This window comes from Dendrobates tinctorius, unplaced genomic scaffold, assembly GCF_039654945.1.
Source record: "Dendrobates tinctorius isolate UK_male_01 unplaced genomic scaffold, ASM3965494v1 ptg000102l, whole genome shotgun sequence".
In the NCBI taxonomy this organism is placed as follows: domain Eukaryota; kingdom Metazoa; phylum Chordata; class Amphibia; order Anura; family Dendrobatidae; genus Dendrobates; species Dendrobates tinctorius.
In genome coordinates, this window is record NW_027361770.1 from 9,841,718 (window position 1) to 9,864,517 (window position 22,800).

At 41.8% G+C, this 22,800-nt stretch overlaps 1 protein-coding gene across 2 annotated transcripts in view; it reads left to right on the forward strand.

Moving 5' to 3' along the window:
* Window positions 1-22,800, forward strand: part of ZNF830 (zinc finger protein 830) — a 215,894-nt gene that overhangs the window by 163,578 nt on the left and 29,516 nt on the right. The window contains exons 7-9 of one of the 2 annotated variants that reach the window (XM_073587730.1): window positions 13,023-13,086; window positions 13,800-13,880; window positions 19,172-19,284. In XM_073587730.1, the coding sequence (XP_073443831.1) occupies window positions 13,023-13,086; window positions 13,800-13,880; window positions 19,172-19,284 (258 nt within the window). The remainder of the gene's footprint in view (window positions 1-13,022; window positions 13,087-13,799; window positions 13,881-19,171; window positions 19,285-22,800) is intronic. The other variant, XM_073587727.1, reaches the window with a different exon arrangement.

The following is a 22,800-nucleotide window of genomic DNA, read 5'->3' on the forward strand; positions in this document are numbered from 1 at the left end:
GTTGCTATGGAGGGTGGGGTTGTTGCTACAGACGGCATGTTTTTAGTAGAGTAGGAGGAAATGACCAGTTCTCATTTCAATGCCAGAACACACGCCCCCGGACGTTTTTCTTACAAGCAAGAGCTGATATCTAGCAAACCCTGCAAACTGGCCACAGAAGGTAAATTACTTATTGTCAGCATTCTGCAGCCCAGATATGCACTGAGATTATGTGAAAAGCCCGGACAACCCCTTAAACCCTTCATCCAATTTTAATGTGGATACCCTCACATGAAGGCTGAAAGTCTGAACTTCAACTGCATCTGAATTGTTTTGTTTAAAATTCATTGTGGTAATGTCTAGAACCAAAATTAGAAAAATGTTGTCTCTGTCCAAATATATATGGACCTAACTGTATACATGATATGAGATGATGCAAAAGCTATGACAATTCTATTTCTCGAAGGTATAATTTACTAAATGTGGTGGACCTCTGCTATTAAATTCAGGTTTTGCAGCCTTCTTTGCTCTGATATGCCAATTAAAAAAAACTTACACCTGCCATCCCAGCCCTGATTCTACTCCTTTTGTTCTTAGACTTCTTTTCACTCCACAATCATCTATTTGTTTGTCATGTAATAAGAGCTGTTCAGCCATTATAGGCAGGATTTTGGAAAGAAGAAACCTAGTTGACTTAATGTGACCTATTACTTTACTCGAAATACACTTACCGTAATCATTGGAGGAACTAATAGCCATCCAGCACACTACCCATGTTAAATTTCTTGCAGACTAGTACACCTTGAGATCAATAAATGCCTAATTGCCCACCTCTTTCATTCTTTGTGTCCCCATTGACTACTGCAGTTTTGATTTGCATGACATCGCGGCAAACACGGGCTCTGATCGGCGGTAAGATCATTACTGTTGGTCAGAGAGCTGCAGTTCCCACGCTGTCAGATGACAGCGTGAGCCTACAGCTGTGACCAGCGCTAAAAAGGTTACTTTCAGTCACACGCGTGGGAAGATGAGTACTATTCCCATCAGCCTCAGTGTACGCCTACTTTAGCTGATAACAGCATGAGCAGGTGCCACTGATGGGAGTATTCATCAGCAGCGCCTGTGTTATAAATAAATTAAAAAAAAGTAAAAAAAAAAAAAGAAAATGACTTTGGGCCTCATCTATTTTTGGTGAGTGCAGGCAAAACTGACAGCTTCGGGCCGTAACCCTCAGCTGTCAGCTTTGTCATGGCTTGTTATCAAAAATAGTGGGGTCCCACCGCGTTTTTGTTTACATTATTTAAATTTTAAAAAATAGCATAGGTCCTGTTTTTTGACAACCAGGCAAGCTATAGCAGACAGCTGAGGGCTGGTATTCTCAGGCTGATAAGGGGCAATTAATATAGCCTTCCCCCAGCCTAAAGATAGCAGCCCACAGTGGCCCCAGAAATGGCACATCTAATAGATGCAGCAATTCTGACACTTTGCCTGCCACTTCCCATTAGCCCTGGTGCGGTGCCAATTTGGGTAATGCTTGTGTGGTTGATGGCAGCTGTTTTATGACCACTGACATCAAGCCCGCACACGTTAGTGAGCAGTGCCATGAGTTCACCGGGATTCAGCTATAAACCTATGTCTGACAGCGTGGTAACCGCAGCTCTCTGACCAGCGTAAAGATCTTACCGCCAATCAGAGCCAATGGTGTTTCTCACGATCACATGCAGATGACAGCGTGACAAACACCCAATGTGTGAGGGGGTGCCAAACCTGGACAGTAACAATTCCTGGAGAAGTCCATGTTCGGAGTCCGTGCCCAAACAGTAGGTTTTCGGTATGGACCCCAAACTTTCTTGTTCGGGCTTGCCCATCTCTAGCCCTAACCACTTTTGTAATTAAGCCAACAACTAAGTGACAAACAAGATCACTCAATAACTCTATAACATGTTAGGATATTCATAAGTAACATCATAACCTTCTCAAAAAATGAATACACCAAAGAGTCCAGAAATACAAAGACTCAAATAATTTTATTTAGTAGTACAAAAAAAAGAAAACAGAGCAAATGGACATAATAGCATACCATAAAAAATATTAAAATGTAACAAGTCCTTGAAAAAGCCACGGTAGGCGAAACGTACGTTGGAGGGAGCTGGAGGCACACTGAGCCACTTATTACGGGTATCTATGATTTAGTTATATTTCTTAAGCACTTTAATTGGCTAGTTTAGCCTGTTTACACTATGCACTTATTTTTTTTTTTTTATTATATTCATATGATTACTCTGTTAATGTGGCCAATGTGTTTATTATGCATCTTCTTGTTACATTTTAATATTTTTTATGGTATTCTATTATGTCCATTTGCTCTGTTTTCTTATTTTTGTACTACTAAATAAAATTATTTGAGTCTTTGTATTTCTGGACTCTTTGGTGTATTCATTTTTTGAGAAGGTTACACTTTTGTAATTAGCTTTATTATACAATTTACTGTGTGTTTTTTTTAATTTTATTTTATTCCTATGACTTTTCAGTTGAAAGGCGTCTCAAGCAGGATGTCGCAGGAGGGTAGGGCAACATTCACTTCTCTGCAGTGGCTATTGTCCCTCCTGAAATAAAATGTCATCTGATGGTGGTGCTTCTGTCCCTTACCACAGCTACTATCCTCACCGTACACTGATGACATCCTGGCTCAGTAATGATTAAAAAGTGACCACATTTTCAGTTGCCGCTGCTGCACAGCCACTACTTTTAACATTGCAGTCTCTTTACCTATAAGAAATCATCCTCGGGGTGGGAATTGAAGCAGTGTGAGTGACACAGGTGCTGCCCCCTCAAAGTAAAAAAAAAGTTTGAGACCACTGCCCTCGATCATAGAAACCTTCAGTACTAACTGTTAGTTCCCTGATCAGTATTCATTGTGGTGCTGACAAAAGCAGGTAGTCACTTTCGCATTATCCCTGCCAATCTAAAGAAGCATGATTTCCAGGGCTGGCTGAAAAATCTTGATAGCCTTGGGCCATCTAAAGATTCTAGAGCTTTTTTAATATTTAAATTCTGTTAGGGCTGACCACTTACAGGATTTCTCCATGGAGCATGAGTGAATGGGATACCGTCATGAAATCAATATCAGAGCAAAATTATGCCTGCGTCCACTAGTGCTTTCTGTGGCAATGGGGATACTGAAATAACTGCTAAGCATCGTCCTCTGCGGGACTAATGGACCCCATTAGAAGGAGCATCACATTTTCTCCCAATCAAGCGCTTCTCCCAAAATCTATTTACCAATTCTGTTCAAAATCACAATCGTGAAGCGCTGAAATGCCAGCTAATTGCATTAGTTCAGTGAATGGCTTTACTTCAATGATGATTTCTCACTATAATGTGTAATCTATATTTACATTATATTTACAGACTTCTGTATACTTGGTATATACTTCTTGCAGTGTACTATTTAAGTTTTATCTGTGAGAACTACAACTGCATGAAATGGTGTTTGAGATGCCTCCAGAAGCTTACTAATGCTGATAGAAGATATACTCCATGATGTGGAGGAAAGGAAGTATGATGTGTCTTTCATCTGCTGCACTAGGTTTTCTCAGCCAACCATTGCTTCTAAAGTGCTCAATCTTTTCCGTTTCTTGGTGTTCTCAATGTATTCAGAAATGCAGGTAGATGTTTACCCATCAAGCATTACCACCAGGGAGGCATCCTATTGGCACCAAATGTATTATTGGCAGCAGGAAAATGACATCACATATGCAGCCAGTGACCTTTAGAGGGCTATTTTCATTGTAATGAAGTGATGATATAGCCCCCACAGAGCTCTGATCTCAACATCATCGAGGATATCTGGGATTACATCAGGAAGGATTTTTGCAGGCCTACATCCACAGAAGATGTGTTATTATTTCTCTAAGATGCTTGAAACAACCTCGCTGCCAAGTTCCATCAAAAACTGTGTACAAGTGTACCTAGAAGAATTGAGTCTTTGTTTTCAAATAATTTTATTGTTTTTTTAGAAATAAACAGGGTAGGGAAATGAAGGTAGGAAGGGAGGGAAGAGAGTGGGGAATAAACAACCTTGTACAGGTACGGAAAATTTTTTTTAAAAACTAGAGAACCCACAAATAGGCATAGAATAACATATATCGAATAACAACATAAATGGAAGAATTGAGTCTTTGTAGCTGTTATGAAGGCAAAGCCAGGGTGACACCAAATATTGATTTCATTTAGAGTTGCTTTTTGTTCATTCACTTTGCATTTTAAGTGATAAAAAGTGAACTAAACTATTAAAGGAGATGTCCACTACTAGGACAACCCGTTACCAATCTAAGTTTTCCCAAGTTAAAATCACAACACTTATACTCACCTCTCTTGCCAGTGCCGTTTCAGCGGCGGCGTCACTTGCTCTTTTGGGACTCATGTGCGGAATGTTACGTCACGAAATCCACGCGTCCAATCGCAGCCGACTTCACTGTCTCCACCTTCGTATAAGTACGGTAATCAAAAAGTGGTGAGAGAGCAGCTGTAGCTCTAACTTCATCTTGATTAGGGAGAGGGGGTATTTTTGAAGCTCATCATGCCATGTCATCTGATATTGGAGGCTGAAATCTGTGTGTCAGGTGCCTGTCTTGCTGGTGAAGCTCAGCCAGAGGTTCAAAGAAAGGAAATAAGCACCACATCCATCCACAATATGCAAAAATTTAGTTCATGCTTTATTCAAAATTCATTAAAAAGATGGATTCCAAAAATATGTAAATATATCCTATGATTAATTGCGCTTGGTGCCAGAAACATGTTAGGTTTTTCTCCATATTTTTTGGATTCCATGTTTTTAATGAATTTTGAATAAAGAGTGAACTAAATTTTTACATATTGTGGATGGATGTGCCGCTTATTTCCTTCCCTTGAACCTTTTCATCTTGATTACTTATTCGTCCGAAGGCAGGACAGTGAAGCAGTTGCTGAAGGGGCATAGGGCTGCTTGATGTAACAACCCCACGTAACCTCTGGGAGACTGAGTGCCCACACCTCTACAACGGGGACAAACACTCACATTGAGAAAGGGTTTTCCTAGTAGTGGGCAACCCCTTTAATACTTCTTTTATGATAGTATTATTAATATTATCGTTTGCATATGAGGTAGGCACAGGAAGCGGTTTCAGTAAATGTCCAGGCTGATGTATTTTGACTTCATAAACCACTCAGGAAACCAAACAAAAAGACAGCCTTTTCCAACACAAAGTAAATAGTCCATACAGTTTGCCCGCATGAATTAGTGTACAGCTCTTCAGTCCTTAGCAAAAGACAAACACACTTGAGATCTACACACCTCCAGACAAATATACTGAATGAGGCAGCTGGCCTCAATTTTAATTGCCATACTATGCGTACGGGGTGGGGTTTTGTGAGCAGCCAGTCCCATCGATCTATTTCAACTGCTCGTAAACCCAGCCCTGATACGCTGTATTAACACTCTATGTGCTGGAGCCTGATTTCCCAGGCTTACATCACTGAAGCTACCAACCTTGATGATGCCTATATCCCCTTAGGGACCTGTCTGGCTGCCATCTTACTTACCCCTCTACTCTCTGCTCAAAGCCAGGGGCATTGGCATCTTCTGCCATCAGACTGTGGAACCTCGAGAGTGCATCAACATTGCCATGCAGTTTCTTGGGTCTATGCTCTACATGGAAGCGAAATTCCTGAAGTGCTAGTAACCACCTGGTCATATAGGCACTTTTCCCATTCTTCTCCTTCATCCACCTCTGCGTGGCATGGTCTAACACTAGCCTGAATTTCCGGTCTAAGTACATTTAGAGTGTCCAACACTCACTTGATGGTCAAACTTCCCTCTCCACTATGGAGTAATAATTCTCTCAGGATGACAGCTTTTGACTTAGCTACATTATGGGATGCTCTTCCTCATTCACTGTTTGTGATAAGACTGCGCCATCCCCACATCTAACGCGTCTGTCTGGATAACAAACTCCTTAACCCCTTTACCACCAAGGGTGTTTTGCATGTTGATGACCAGGCCAATTTCTGACCACTGTCCCTTTATGAGGTAATAACTCTGGAACGCTTACATGAATTCCGGTTATTCTGACATTGTTTTCTAGTGACATATTGTACTTCATGATGGTGATAAAATTTCTTTGATATAACACGTTTACTTGTGAAAAAAACGGAAATTTGGCGAAAATTTTGAAAATTCCAACTTTGAATTTTTATGCCCTTAAATCAGAGATATATCACATAAAATACTTTAATAAGTAACATTTCCCACATGCCTACTTTACATCAGCACAATTTTGGAACCAAATTTTTTTTTTCTTAGGAAGCTTATAAGGGTTAAAAGTTAAACAGCGATTTCTCATTTTTACAACACCATTTTTTTAGGGACCACATCACATTTGAAGTCACTTTGAGGGGTTTATATGATAGAAAATACCCAAAAGTGACACCATTCTAAAAACTACACCCCTGAAGGTGCTCAAAACCACATTCAAGAAGTTTATTAACCCTTCTGGTGCTTCACAGGAATTTTTGGAATGTTTAAAAAAAAAATTGAACATTTTAACTTTTTTCACAAAAAAAGGCTTCAGATCCAATTTTTTTAATTTTACCAAGGGCAACAGGAGAAATTGGACCTCAAAAGTTGTTGTACAATTTGTCCTGAGTACGATGATACCCCATATATGCAGTTAAACCACTGTTTGGGTGCATGGCAGAGCTCGGAAGGGAAGGAGCGCCGTTTGACTTTTCAATGCAAAATTGGCTGAAATTGAGATTGGACGCCATGTCATGTTTGGAGAGCTCCTTCATAGAATAATATAGAATCGTAGAGTTGGAAGGGACCTCCTGGGCCATCTGGTCCAACCCCCTGCTCAAAGCAGGATTCGCTAAATCATCCCAGTCAGATGCCTGTCCAGCCTCTGTTTGAAGACTTCCATTGAAGGAGAACTCACCACTTCTCGTGGCAGCCTGTTCCACTCATTGATCACTCTAACTGTCAAAAAGTTTTTTCTAATATCTAATCTGTGTCTCCTCCCATTCAGTTAATGTGCTTAAACAGTGGAAATCCCCCACAAGTGACACCATTTTGAAAACTAGACCCCCTAATGAACTTATCTAGATGTGTGGTGAGCACGTTGAACCCCCAAAGTGTTTCACAGAAGTTTATAACGTAGAGCCATAAAAATAAAACAATATTTTTTTCACAAAAATGATCTTTTCGCCCCCAATTTTTTATTTTCCAAATGGCAACAGGAGTAAATGGACCACAAAAGTTGTTGTGCAATTTATCCTGAGTATGCGGATACCTCATATGTGGGGGTAAACCACTGTTTAGTCCCATGGCAGAGCTCGGAAGGGAAGAAGCACCGTTTTACTTTTTCAACACCAAATTGGCTGGAATTAAGATCGGACGCTATATCGCGTTTGGAGAGCCCCTGTTGTGCCTAAACAGTGGTGGAAACCCCCCAATTCTAACACACCCCTAACCCTAATCCCAACCCTAATCCCAACCGTAACCGTAATCCAAACCCTAGCTCCAACCCTAACTTTAGCCCCCCCCCCAATGCAAATTTTAGCCCCCAACCCTAACCTTAACCCTAACTTTAGCCACAACCCTAACCCTGACTTTAACTTAACTCACTTAAGCCCAACTCTAACCCTAATGGGAAAATGGAAATAAATACTTTTTTTATTTTATTATTTTTTCCTAACTAAGGGGGTGATAAAGGGGGGATTGATTTACTGCAACACCGGGGTCGGTAAAAACTGATCCAAATCATGTTCTCTGGAGTCTCGACGACCCCTGGAAGCCGAGACCCCGGAGAAATTCCGCCGCTGGGGGGCGCTATAACCTTAAACCTCAGCGCCGTTAAAAAGCGGCGCTGTGGTTTAAGTACCCTTAACTGCCGCCGTTAAAAGACGTATCAGCGGTCGTTAAGGGGTTAAATGTAACTCATCATTCTCCCCTGCTCTTGCCGATCGCTGGCAGAGCAGAGGAGAATGATGAGAGCCGTGTTCAGCACAGGGGAACAGCGCTTACTGCAGCGCTTCTTCCCTGGTGCCTGTACCTGTGTGGTACTGATGCGGCTTACACATGCCACACGTGTGCCGCAAGTATTACACACACCGACACTGACATCTCCGGTCAGGACGTGTGAAAGAGGCCTTATAGTGGGTTTTTATGTTTGGCAGCTGTCACGCTAAAAGACGCTTTTTATTGGAAAAAATAGTTTTTGCATCACCACATTTTGAGAGCTATAATTTTTTCATATTTTGGCCCACAGAGTCTTGTGAGGTCTTGTTTTTCGCGGGACGAGCTGAAGTTTTTATTGGTACCATTTTCGGGCACATGACATTTTTTTTATCACTTTCTATTCCGATTTTTGGGAGACAGAATGAGCAAAAACCAGCAATTAACGAATTTCTTTTCTGGGGGTGGGGGGTGGGTGGAGTTACATCTTTCCGCATGTGGTAAAATTGATAAGGCAGTTTTATTCTCCGGATTAGTATGATTACAGCGATACCTCTTTTATATCATTTTTTTTATGCGCTTTTATATAATAAAAACTATTTTAGAGAAAAAATTGTTTTTGCATCACTTTATTCTGACAGCTATAACTTCTTTATTTTGTCGCTGATGACGCTGTATGGCGGCTCGTTTTTTGTGGGACAAGATTACATTTTCAGCAATATCATGTTTATTTATATCCGTCTTTTTGATTGCGTGTTATTCCACTTTTTGTTTGGTGGTATGATGATAAAGCATTGTTTTTTGCCTTGTTTTTTTTTTTGGTGTACACTAAAGGCGTTAACTAGTGGAACAGTTTTATAGGTCGGGTCATTACAGACGTTGTGATAACAAATATGTGTACTCTCATTATTTAGATTTTTTTTATTCAGATATTTATTTAGTAATACAATAAATATTGTTTTTTTTATATATTTTTTCAATTATTTAATTTTTTTTTTAACTTTATTCTATATTTTGCACTTTGTCCCACTATGGGACACTCATTTTTTGCAGGCTGATCACTTCCATATCATGCAGATGGAGCAACATATTCATGCTATAGAAGCTGTCAGCGCTGCACTTTCTGCACACTGAGCTGAGAGACTTCCTGGTATTTGGGAAAGTTATGAAATGTGCTATAAATGGCTGTTCTAAGGCTACATTCACACACAGCGTTTTTGCTGCGTTTTTTGAGGATACTCTTTTCAGCTGTAAAAGCAGATCAGCTTTTTAAAAAACTGCATCACCTGAAAGGTTTTTGAGCTCATAGATGTTTTCTTTTCCAAATAATTTTTTATTGAAGGATTTTATCATAGATAATGTTTTCAATAGCAAAAGCAGATTAGAGAAACGCCACACAAACTGACATGCTCATTCTTTGTGAGGATCTGGTTTTGAGCCCTAAAACGGATCCTCACAAAACGATGTGTCTGAATGTCATATCTTGAAACCCACTGACTTTGCTGGGATACCCAGAGTCACTGCATTTTACTGCAAAAAACGGATCCGCTGTGTGTGAATCATGGCTGTAGCCAGCGAGGGGCAGGGGGGCAGCTGCCCCCCCCTCTAGAAGCAGGGGCACGCACCTATCAAAACTCACTTGTATGCTGCAGTGCTCCCGTCCTGCATCGGCTCCAGGCTGCAGGGGGCAATCTCCCCTCCTCTGTCCTGTCTTCTGCCGTCTTCACCAGAGAGAGGAGGGGGAGGGGTGCCTACCCAGCACAGGATCCGATTCCTGGGCCCCGAGCTGGAGAATGTGAGAATGTGAAAGTACTACTGCTCATCTCAGTAACAGGAAGGTAACTAATGCTAATATTGTAGGTGATTATTATGTGATCTCTGTAAAAGGAAGATCTTAAAAAGACTCTCAAAAGACGCTTCATGTTTCTTAAAATGGATGCCTGAACACGTCATTGAGTGAACTATTTTGCCGTCAATGTTCGATATGTTTGTGGCAACAAAAAAATGTTACCAAGACACTGGCAGTAAAAGATACTAAAGCTCATCCAGGCCTTAGTGGAAAAAGTTCTGCAAGATTATGAACTCAAAAAAGAACAGGTTCTTGCTATTGTAACGGACAATGCTTCAAACAAGATAAATACAATTAAACTGATGAATGAGAGTAATGAACAACAGCTAGAAGAAAATTTAGGATTGAGTATGTTTGAGATGGAAGGCCACAGTGCTGTTCATGTAACTGAGGAACAAACAGATATTACAACAGAAGAACAGCAAAATTATACTTTAGAAATAGATGATCTTGTTGAAGCTGCTTCAAAACACTTTCAAATTCATCACATGCGCTGTGTTGTGCACATGCTGCAGGTGGCAATATGAGATAGTCTGCAAGAGGGACATGCTGGAAATCTGATTGGAAAAGTGAGGAAATTGGTTATTGCCGCCAGAACCCCTAAAATTGATTCCATCTTGAAGAGACGTGCTGGGAAAGGGGCAATTGTCGATCAAGCCACTTGGTGGGGCAGCACTTATTTAATGATTGAGCGATTGCTTGAAATAAAACCATTTCTTATAGATATGGCGAACCCTCAGGTAACCCTAAATGAAGGTCAATGGACACAGGTGGCTGCATTGAAGGAATTGCTTAATCACCCATTTACCGTGACTAAAAAATTACAAGCTGAGGATTTAACTCCTGGCATTTTCATAAGGGAGTGGAAGAACTTGCTATTTTGCCTGTCCCAAAGAGGAAGTTTAATCGCAGATGGCATTTCTGCTTCACTGAAACGGAGAGAGACACAGCTATTGGAAAATAAAATTTTTCTGGCAGCTGTTTATGTGGACCCAAGTCATCGTATATTGCTTAATGATCAATAGCTTACTAAAGGAAAAGAAGCTCTGACTGAGGTAGCAGTTAGGATGAGTGGCCTACAGGAGGACTGCCAGGCGCAAGAGGACTTGGGTCTTGACAGTGCTACTGCTGCCATATCTTCATCCTGATCAGATAAGTTTGACTTTGACAAGTATTTGGATGACTTGGAGCAGGCAAAGCGTTGCCGCAAGGAAAAAGATTTCACTCCGTCTCCTATAGCAAGCAGATTGACCATATTTCAGCAAAATGTTTCACTTGCTCTCAAAGAACTAGAAAAATTCAACCGTTCATCAAAACTGACTGCATGAGGCAATTCCTTTATACCCGGAAATTGTTAGAGATGTTGCCAATGCGGTTACGGCTTTGCCTCCAACCCAAATTAGTGTAGAGAGGTTGTTCTCTGGCCTTAAAATTATTAGGTCAGATTTGAGGTCATCTGTGAAGGAGGATCTGATGGAGGCAATTCTATTTCTTAGAGCAAATTCATAGACTGCACAAATGTTATTTAGTATGTTTTTGTTGAAAACTGTTTTTGCCGCTTACATAGTTTATTACATAGTGATATATATATATATATATATATATATATATATATCACTAAGTAATTTATATTACATAGTGTATTACATATTTACAATTTATTACAGTTTTTTGTGTTCAAGAGTTGTATTCCAATAATTATATATTATGTTCTATCTAAATATCTTGATTCTTGTATCATAAAAATGATTAAATGTCTGATGTTCACTTTGTACTACAATACATTTTTCACTTAAATATAAGCAATATATGTCGGAGTCGGTGTAAGGGAAATTGAGGAGTCGGAGTCGCAGGTTTGGCTTACCGACTCCACAGCCCTGGTTACCATAGCGGCGATCGGGATCTCCCATCATGCCGCGGGGTCTCAGATCCAAAGGCAGAGAGGCTGTCAGGGCTGTCAGCCCTCTGCCTGCTCCCGGAATGCTGCGATCGTGTTTGATCGCGGTATTCCAGGGGTTAAAGTGCCGGGAGACCACTCCTGGCATTTGGTGCCGGGTGTCAGCTGCGAGAATCAGCTGACAGTCGGCCGCACACCATCCGTGTGCGTGGCCGATCGCTATGACATGCTATTCCATCCATGGTTAGACAGGCCCAGGGCACATGGATGGAATAGTACATCAGCTAACAGAAAGGGGTTAATGAAATCCGGTGCCACCCACACTATAGTTGTTTACACAGGGTTAGCTTCAGTTCCTGGAAGGTTGCCTCAGCTTCTGGAGACCAAGTAGCTGACTTTACCCTATTAAGGAGGTCCATCATAGGGGTGGCTATCATGGCAAAGTTAGGAATTAACTGGTGGTAGAAGCCCGCAAAGCCCAGGAACACCCTGGGAACAGAAATCTTCAAGTCTTGTCACAGATTCTCAGTGGGAATTAGTTCTTGACTGTGATTGGGCCATTCACAAATTAATATGCTTTCATCTAAGCCTTTGCATTCTAGCTCGTAAGTATGTTTAGGGTCGTCCTGCTGTAAGGTGAACCTATGGTCCAGTCTCAAGTCTTTTGCAGCCTACAACAGGTTTTCCTCCATGTATTTAGCTCCATCAATCTTCCCATCAACTCTGACCAGCTTCACTGTTTTGCTACAGTACTTTGTGTTGCTATATCACATAAAATCTCAATAAAATGTATTTACATTTATGGGTGTAATGTGAAAAAATGTGTAAAAGTTCATGGATTATGAATACGCTTTGAAGGCACTGTATAACTGCAACCATCCACCAATAATCAATGATTTATATTTATAAATCCATACACTGTTTGAATTGATGAATTAAATCATGTTCTAGTATGCAAATTGCCTCTTCAGAGAGAAAAAGGACTTGAATTCTATGGAGCCACCTGTTGGAAACAATAATCCGGAGGCAATTTGCGTATTAAATTTCCCAAAGGAGCATTGCACTTAGAGTAAGCATCCTTACCTTGGCATGCCAGAGCCGCTATGTCAATCTCCACAAGGAAAAAAACATTACCCCTTAGACGGCATGTCCTACTGAAAGTTTTGTTTTAAAATAATCCCACTTCTCCCCCATGTTTGTGGTTTTAAAAAAAAAAAGAAAGTTCATACCTGGGTGTGCTGTCATTTAAAAGATATTTGTTTGTCTTTTTGTACACCACTAACTGCCCTGTCTTTGCAATCCAGAAAAGAGAATACAGCGGAAGCCTTACCTGAGGGATTCTTTGATGACCCAGAAGTTGATGCAAAGGCAAGTGTTCCTTCTGTTTTATACAGTGCCAAAGTCGGACCATTAACAGAATTAGAACAGAAATGGTTCATTTGATTTTAATCTGCTCCAGCTCCCTGGTAGAATTCATCACACACACAGCATATGGAGTCTGTCACGAGCCATATCTTTCCTGATAGAGGAGGCCGTAGCAGTGTGCGCCGTAAGCCTGCCATGTGTTCTGTGGGTTACTGCAATGTGCTTCTGCACACTTTGGACGAAGTCGTATCTTAGATAGTAAGCTGCTATAAAACTGTTGATTTGCTTCTTGGGACATTATATTCCTTTTAATGAGAATTATAAAATAAATAAAAATATGATTTCGCTCTGGTCCAGTGATTGCTGTGATGATTAAAACAAAAAATTGATGCTATGAAAACTAAGACATTGGCACCAAAGTGAAGCGTCAAATTTGTCAGTCAGTACCAGGCTGTTCTTGTGGGTCGTGCACATAAACTAAAACTTTACATCTCTCCAATAAGTCTTACCTGAATGCCACCATTACTGTGAGATGCCACAACTGTCCGCTAACGTGGTGGCAAGTTTTAGGATATTCTATTAGACATTTAATATGTGAATTATAACTGAAATGTTAGAGCAGTGAACCTCTAAGATGTCACTTTCTGAAACATAATGGTAGTAAATGTCATGTAGAAGAATGTAATTGCTTTGTAGTGAGTCTTGTTTCTTTTAAGGTGAGGAAAGTCGATGCCCCTAAAGACCACTTGGATAAGGAGTGGGAAGAGTTTCAGAAAGAAATGCGTCAAGTGAATACTGTAAGTACTATTTATCTGCTCATCTACCTTTTTGTATACCTACCAGTTTTCATTGCATTCAATGTATATGCTGTTCCATTAGAAGCACTGTACTGTGCCAAATTAAAACAAATGAAGATGACCCCTGTTAATGAATATGGAAATCATAAATGAGCCAAACTGAACCGCTCTGTAGTAGCATCTACCATGCATGTGGATTCAATTTATCCTAGAATTACATGGACAGCCATTCATCTAAATATCCATCATGTATAATTACTGCAGTACAGCTGTAGGGAAACTGTTGGACTGGCTTTGACTTTCCCTGGCAAAATCCGTTGTGTGCTTGGGTTGTGTCTGAGAAAGCAGCTGCAATTGTTGCTAAAATGATAGAAGTCTTTTTTTTTTCTTCACATTCTCACACCTTTTTTTTGCCTGTGACCAACCTAGCCAAGTTCTCTTATCCACTACTTGGCATCTTAGGCTGCCTAGCCAACCAGACTACTACCTTCTTAACTTCTGAGTAAGAACACCCCTCGTTGTAACGCATGCGCAAGGTCTAGGACAGAGACTCCTTGACTACAATAACTAAGAGGCTGCAAGAGCACTCAGTTTTCCAAATCACACCTACAGTAGATGCTTAGGTCAACTCGCATAATCTGGTCCCAGGTTTCAGTCATCTTTTCACGGTTTCTCCGGACGACAACCAGAGGAAAAAACAGCCCAAATGGACTCCAGTAAGAAATCAACCTTCAAATTTCTGCCTGTCTTGCAACCTCTATCACAGCTCACCATGTCTAGTTCCGACCACAAAACCTTAGCCCAGGGGTGCACAACATTTTTTGCTCCAAGGGCCACATTGCCATACTGAACCAATCCCAAAAGCCATAAATCCTCCTAAATCTCAAATCTCTGTTTTGACACTTTTTTATCTTTTAAAATAGCCATAAAATACGTTATGGATTGCAATATGTACAAGACCAGAACCAATTATACCACATGAGTGCAGCACCAGAACCACTATCAGTATATGAATGCAGCATCAGAACCATCATTATTACATGAATGCAGCACCAGAACTACCATCAGTACATGTATGCAGCGTCATAACCACCATCAGTGCATGAATGCAGCAACTGAAACACAGTCAGAACATGAATGCAGCATCAGAAATAACATCAGTACATAAATGCAGTGCCAAAATCAGTACAGTGATGAATTGTAGTGTCAGGTCAAACCCATATTCATTTGGATTGCATGAACATACAAATCCCAGCATGTCCTTAGCTGGTAACACCAACTCCCAGCATCTCCTTACCATTGTTATCATTAGACTGCAGACCATACATGAAACAAAGCACTAATGAGATGCAGGCAGTATCACAAATAAACATTTACATTCAGATAACTTATAAGTGAGAGCTCTTCTCTGATTGGAGTAAGGGCCCCGTCACACATAGCGACTCACCAGCAATCCCGACAACGATATCAACGTGTCAGGATCGCTGGTGAGTCGCTACATGATCGCTCGTGAGCTGTCAAAAAGACAGCTTCACCAGCGATCGGCACAGTGACGCCGAGCGTGCGGCGTCGCTGTGTACTTTAGTTACCAGCGCGCTGATGCAGGAAGCTGGTAACTAAGGTACATATTGGGTTTCTAAGGGTGTACGTCACTTAGAAACCCGATGTGTACCTTGGTTACCAGCTCCCTGCATCAGCGCGCTGGTAACTAAGGTACACATCGGGTTTCTAGGCACAGAGCACCCCCTTAGAAACCCGATGTGTACCTTAGTTACCAGCTCCTGGTGGCTGGTCTCTCGCGTGTCACACGCAGCGATGCGTGTTGCCCAGCGGAGACCAGCGACCCCAAAAATGTCCAGGGCTTTCCATCAACGATCAGCGATTCCGGCAGGGGGGCTGATCGCTGTCTCACACAGCGATCTCGCTGGTGAGATCGCTGTTGCATCACAAAACTAGTGACTCAGCAGCGATCTCGCTAGCGAGATCGCTATGTGTGACGGGGCCCTAAATCCCATCCCTTTTGTTTATAATGTAGCACAGTTGCTATGATGAGATTTCATTCCCAGAGCGAGCTTCGTGCAACAGATTTGCCTCTTCTTTGTCTTCAGCAGCACATCACGACACTGTGCCCTTAAAAATAAAAGCATCTTTATACTGCACCATAAATACAGTGATGTGAAAAAGTGTTTGCCCCTTTCCTGATTTCCTTTTCTTTTGTATATTCATCACACATAAATGTTTCAGATCACCAAACAAATGTAAATATTAGACAAAGATAACACAAGTAAACACAAAATGTAGTTTTTAAATGACGGTCTTTATTATTGAAGAAAAAAGAAATCCAAACTTACAGGGCCCTGTGTGAAAAAGTGATTGCCCCCTAAACCTAACAACTGGTTGGGCCACCCTCAGCAGCAGCTACCGCATGTTTCCTTCATTCGAGAAGTTGTCCCCTACCTGGATGACAACCTAATGAGTGCCCTATCCCTTTCCAAATACCTTTTACAGTCTATAAATTATGCTAGCATAAAGATTATTATTTCAGAGCTAGATTTGTCTTGTCTCATTTTTTCTTGTAGGTACTGAGCTATATGGTCTCATCTAAAGAGTCTATATCCACTTATATTGATGATTCTTGTCCTGTGGCATTAGTAACCAGTCTTCCTGGACCACTCTACTCTACTCCTCTAGATGTTCGCCACGCTTCTCCCATCATGCTCCCTTGTCCATCCTTTATTCCATCTAATCTACTACAGGACCTGTGAGTCCGTCTTCCAATGATGCCAGGAATGATATTATCCTCTTTGTTGCTTCCTTGCTTCTATCTTATGCTTTTTATCTTTGTCTTGATCTGGAGTCCAACTGAGCTTCCTAAAGGGACAAATCTCAACCCCGTATGCATTTTTTTTTTCACAGAGTTTTGACCTCAAAATTTGACACCTGGAACTTCCTTCAGTGTGCTGCCCATGCAGTACTCTCTTATTAATTCCCTATCACTCCTTTGGTCTTCAGCTTGGTTTTGGAGGCATTGCAGTTGGGTTCATTTAACCCCTTTACCCCCGAGGGTGGTTTGCACGTTAATGACCGGGCCAATTTTTACAATTCTGACCACTGTCCCTTTATGAGGTAATAAATCTGGAACGCTTCAACAGACGGATCTTCTGAGAATGTTTTTTCGTGACATATTGTACTTCACATTAGTAGTAAAATTTCTTCGATATAACTTGCATTTATGTGTGTAGAAAGCCGAAATTTGGCGAAAATTTGGATAATTTTGCAATTTTCAAACTTTGAATTTTTATGCCCTTAAAACAGAGAAATATGTTACACAAAATAGTTAATAAATAACATTACCCACATGTCTACTTTACATCAGCACAATTTTTGAAAAAAATTTTTTTGTTAGGAAGTTATTGGGGTTAAAAGTTGACCAGCGATTTCTCATTTTTACAACAAAATTTACAAAACCATTTTTTTAGGGACCACCTCACATTTGAAGTCTCTTTCAGGGGTCTATATGGCAGAAAATAACCAAAATTGACACCATTCTAAAAACTACACCCCTCAAGCTGATCAAAACTACATTCAATAAGTTTATTAACCCTTCAGGTGTTTCACAGGAGCAGAAGCAACGTGGAAGAAAAAATTAACATTTAACTTTTTAGTCACAAAAATGATTTTTAGCAACACTTGTTTGTTGTACAATTTCTCCTGAGTACGTTGATACCCCATATGTGGGGGAAAACCACTGTTTGGGCGCACGGCAGGGTTCGGAAGGGAAGGAGCGCCGTTTGACTTTTTCAAACCAAAATTGGCTGGAATTGAGATCGGACACCATGTCACATTTGGAGAGCCTCTGATGTGCCTAAACATTGGAAACCCCCAACAAGTGACCCCATTTTGGAAACTAGACCTCCCAAGGAACTTATCTAGATGTGCAGTGAGCACTTTGAACCCCCAAGTGTTTCACTAAAGTTTATAACACCCGTGCATGAAAATAAAATCATATTTTTTCCACAACCATGATCTTTTAGTCGCCAATTTTTAATTTTCCCAAGGGTAACAGGAGAAATTGGACCTCAAAAGTTGTCAAATTTGTCTTGCGTATGCTGGTACCCCATATGTGGGAGAAAACTACTGTTTGGGCACACGTCAGGGCTCGGAAGGGAAGTAGTGACGTTTTGGAATGCAGACTTTGATGGAATGGTCTGTGGACGTCATGTTCCATTTGCAGATCCCCTGATGTGCCTAAACAGTAGAAACCCTCCACAAGTGACATCATTTTGGAAACTAGACCCCCCAAGAAACTTATCTAGATGTGCCTAAAGAGGGGCAATGCCCAACAAGTTCCCCCTTTTTGGAAACTAGACGTCCAATGAACTTATCTAGATGTGCCTAAACAGTGGCAATGCCCAACAAATGCCCCCTTTTTGGAAACTAGACCCCAATGAAATTATCTAGATGTGCCCCCTTTTTGGAACTAACATACTGTTTCCTGTTTTAAGTAAATTTAAGTAAATTAGTAGTGCATGGAGGTGTGGTACAGTTTGAAGCAATCTTTCATACACAGGCCAGGTTTTTGGGGGCAGGTGTCGCATTGATAAATGGTGTCTTGCGTATTTCCGTTTTGTAACACACTCGGCATCTTTTTTGCGACTTACCTGTTTTTCCAGTTTGTGGGACCACCCCCGGGAAATGCAAACCTGGTATGATACGAGCACCTTCAGTTCCGGAAGTACTGGGGCCCGCTTCTTCCTGAGTACCAAATATTAGGGCCTTAACCACTACCTCCTGGAACTGAAGGTACGACGGATCGGTGTGGCCTGCACATTGTGACAGCAGGAAAGCGTTGAGCATTGCCATTTCTACGATGTGCAAGGCCAGCTTTTTGTACCACACCTTCGCCTTTCTCAAAGCACTGTATGGTTAGAGGAGTTGATCAGAGATATCAACGTCCCCATGTTTTTGTTGCACCCCAGTACACAGTTCGGTTTGCAGATCTGTGTAGAGGTACCTCGTACAGTGATGAGGGCACTGCCATCACCGTGTATGGTGGTCAAGAGGAGGACATCCCTCTTGTCCTTGTACTTGGCCACCAGTAGGTGGTCGTTACATTGGGCTTTGCTGTCACCCCTTCTTAGTATCTGCCCAAGTAGCGTTTTCGGGAGGCCTCTCTGATTTTTGCGGCCTGTACCGCAGGCTGTGGTACCTCGTGCAGAGAGAGATTTGAAGAGTAGATAGCAAAGCCACTAAAGAAGACTAAAAATCTCCAAAAATTCATTTTTATACAGCAGACAAAAAGACAGAGTGGCTGTTTGATCTGGTATTTTGCACCTGTGTTGCTGACATCTTGCTATATGGGCTGGCTGCACCCTGTAGTGCATTTATTTCAAGATTTGGGCAGGTAAGTGTTGCTGCCTTTTTGTCTGCTTTTTAGATTTGAAGGGTAGAATGCTGGTATAAAAGTTATCGGTGCAGAGGTGATAACCTTTATCCAGTTATGTGTGCACCAAATCCCACACAATTTTCCCACTCACTCCCAAGACAGGGGGACATTCAGGGGGTTCAATCATGGTGTCCTTCCCTTAGTAAACTCTAAACCTGTGGGTGTACCCTGAGGTACTCTCACACAGCTTATAAAGTTTGATTCCGTACCTGGCCCTTTTACTGGGCAGGTACTGATGCAATCTGAGCCTTCCCTTAAAATGAACTAAGGACTCATCCACGCAGATGTCCCTTTGGGGCTCATACACTTCAGCAAACTTTTTGTTGAAGTGTTCGATGACCGGCCGAACTTTGAACAGACGGTCAAAGTTGGGGTCATCGCGTGGGGGACACTGTGCATTATCGGTATAATGCAGGAATTCATGGAAGGCCTCAAAACGCATCCAGGCTATAACCTTTCGGAACACTGGAGTGTTGTATAAAATATCAACAAATGTAGGATAGAAAAAGAACGGCACTTAGGTGGACATACAAGAGAATACAATTTAAAAAACACAATTGCAAAACAATATACTGCTCGCATACACCAATAATAATAGAGTAACAATATCTAACTACAAGAAAACGGATAAGTCCAATCGGACCTTGCGCATTGGACCTAATAATCCATTTGGCTTTATGCGTTAAAAGTATTTTATTATGGTCTCCGCCTTGCAGAGGGTATTTCACCCTTTCTAGACCTGCAAATTTTAATAATTGAGTATTGGAATTATGCTTTTCCTGCATATCTTTGATTAGCCTTAAAGATCCCTTTCCTGTGATAATGGAACGCAAATGCTAACGAACCCGAGTGACCAAAGGTCTTATTGTTTTACCAATATAATAAAAAAGGCAAGGACAGAAAAGAAAGTAAACTACAAATTTTGTTTTACATGTAATAAAATTGCGCACTGTGTTCTGAATACAACCAATTTGCAAAGGATTAAATGTAATGTGTAGGATGCAAAAATTGCAATCACCACTCTTAAAGTTTCCTTTTTTCCTGAACTCAAAACAAGAAAAGATCTTTTGGTAATAAAAACCGCACTAATAAAATTGTAAAGAAAAAACCTGCCACAGATGGTTGGATTACAGACTCAGATTCGAGTGCTGCAGAGGAACAAATAGTCACACAGGATTCAGCATTAGCAGGATCCTCCACCCAATCCGTCCCTTTAGGAGAAAAACATGACGAGGAGGGAGGAGATGGAAATGCATGGAAAAAATGCAAACAGGTCTCGTATAGGAAATAAAAGTAACGAATGATGACTTGCAAATTACCGTATTGATGTGTCTAGAAGAATTCTGACTGCTGACCATATTTCAGTTTTGTCGAGGGGCTTGAATTTTTGCATTTCTGAGCAATTTGATTTAACAAATTTTAAGATAGATCTATTTAAGGGTGTTAGGAAATTACATCTATATAAATCCTTTATTAATAAAGTTAATATACATTCACAAGCTGAAGCCGCAAGCCCTGTGAATATAAGGTCTTTAGGTTTTATGGCTTATCCACCAGATAACCCTGGTCATTTTGCAGATGTAAAAACATTATTAGAACTTACATACCCCTCTGTGTCTATGTCTTTTTTAGATTTGACTCTAATCGAAACATGGAATATAGATCATGCCTACACAGATATATATATCTCCCTGCACTGAATACAGATCATAATTTGCCTTGTCTTTTTATTGGCACTTAAGTTGAGAAATGGATCAAGATGTGGCTTTAGTTTAAAAAAATTGAGATTCCCAACTTCCAGGATATCTCTGTCCTTGACTGTCAAAGGCTTTCAATATTGACATAATGTTTTCTATCAGGATTTTACCTTTTCATAGAAAGAGAACATGGCATGGCTGTCATTATCTGTCTGCCCACTATTAATTTGGGGCTGATAGGCATGTCTCACAGTTATGAAAAAATAGGCATGTTCTTCCCTTCATAGTCCTGAAGTTAAAAATGTATATTCCATCAGTATCAGATAGATACAAGCCCCAATATTCATAACTATACATTGGATACACAAAGTCTGGGGAGGTTCTTTCATCATTGCAACCTCTGCCTGAGAAGAGCTCAATTCTTCTCCTCTGATAAACACATGTCCTTTTGTTATCTGGCTTCCAGCAAGGACTTTTCCATTGTGATTACCTGTACACCACAATATATATCCTGCTTTAACCATTTGGTTATCTTGGGCAGTCCCAGCTTAAACAGGTTTTTTTTTTGTAGTTTTTCTCGCCTCCTAGTTACATGTATTTTCCTCTTTTTCCCTATGTTAAACATGTTGTTCTACTTCAATTAAGTGCAAGCTCTTTCTGGCGATTTTAAAGTGGTTGTCCGGGCTTTTCACATAATCTCAGGGCATATCTGGGCTGCAGAATTGTGACAATATGTAATTTACTTTCTGTCACTAGTTTGCATGGTTTTGTAGATATTCTTAACAGAACGTCCAAGGCGGGGTGTATTACGGCATTGAAATGAGAACTGGTCGTTTCCTCCTACGCTACTAAAAACATGCCCTCTGTAGCAACAACTGCAACCTCCATAGCTACAGGCCCTCCCCGTCCACATAAAGAAGCCTATCCCTCCTCACACAGTAACAGATCCTCCCAGCCGCTCCATTCCGCCCCCTTCCCCCGGCGCTATCCCCCCCCCTCCCTGCCGCTCCATTCCCCCACCAACCAATGACAAAGCAGCAGAGCGGGACTGAGGACGGATACAGCAGGACAGTGCATGGAGAGCAGGGCTGTGGAGGAAGACAGTCTCCAGGACTGGGGCTGAATAGTGCCGGCACCCTCCCAACCCTGTCCCGGCTCTGTCGGCGCTCCCCGTCGGCAACTGCACTATCCCCCTCTCCCCTGCAGCTTCCCGGCCTAAATTTAGTCCCCGGCTTCTACTGCGGCCTACTACAACGCTAGACCACGCCCCGCAGGCCGCCCAATCACACGCGCTGCAGCTCCGCTCTAGCTCCGCCCACTCTGGCAAGTTTCGCCCACTCCGACCGACCACGCTAGGCAACGCCCCTGCAGGCCGCCCAATCACATGCGCTGCAGCTCCGCTCTAGCTCCGCCCACTCCGGCCAAACTAACAATCTGTGCACCTCTTTCTGCTGGTCCTGGCGTCACCGCGTGTAGTGCATGGGGAAGGAAGACAGCGGGGCTGTAGAGGGAGAGAGCGGGAGAGCAGGTCTGTGAAGGAAGAGAACGGGGCTGTGGACGGAGAGCGCGTGAGAGCGGGGCTGTGGAGGGAGAGAGCAGGAGAGCACCCTCCCAACCCTGTCCCGGCTCTGTCGGCGCTCCCCGTCGGCAACTGCACTATCCCCCTCTCCCCTGCAGTTTCCCGGCCTAAATTTAGTCCCCGGCTTCTACTGCGGCCTACTACAGCGCTAGACCACGCCCCGCAGGCCGCCCAATCACACGCGCTGCAGCTCCGCTC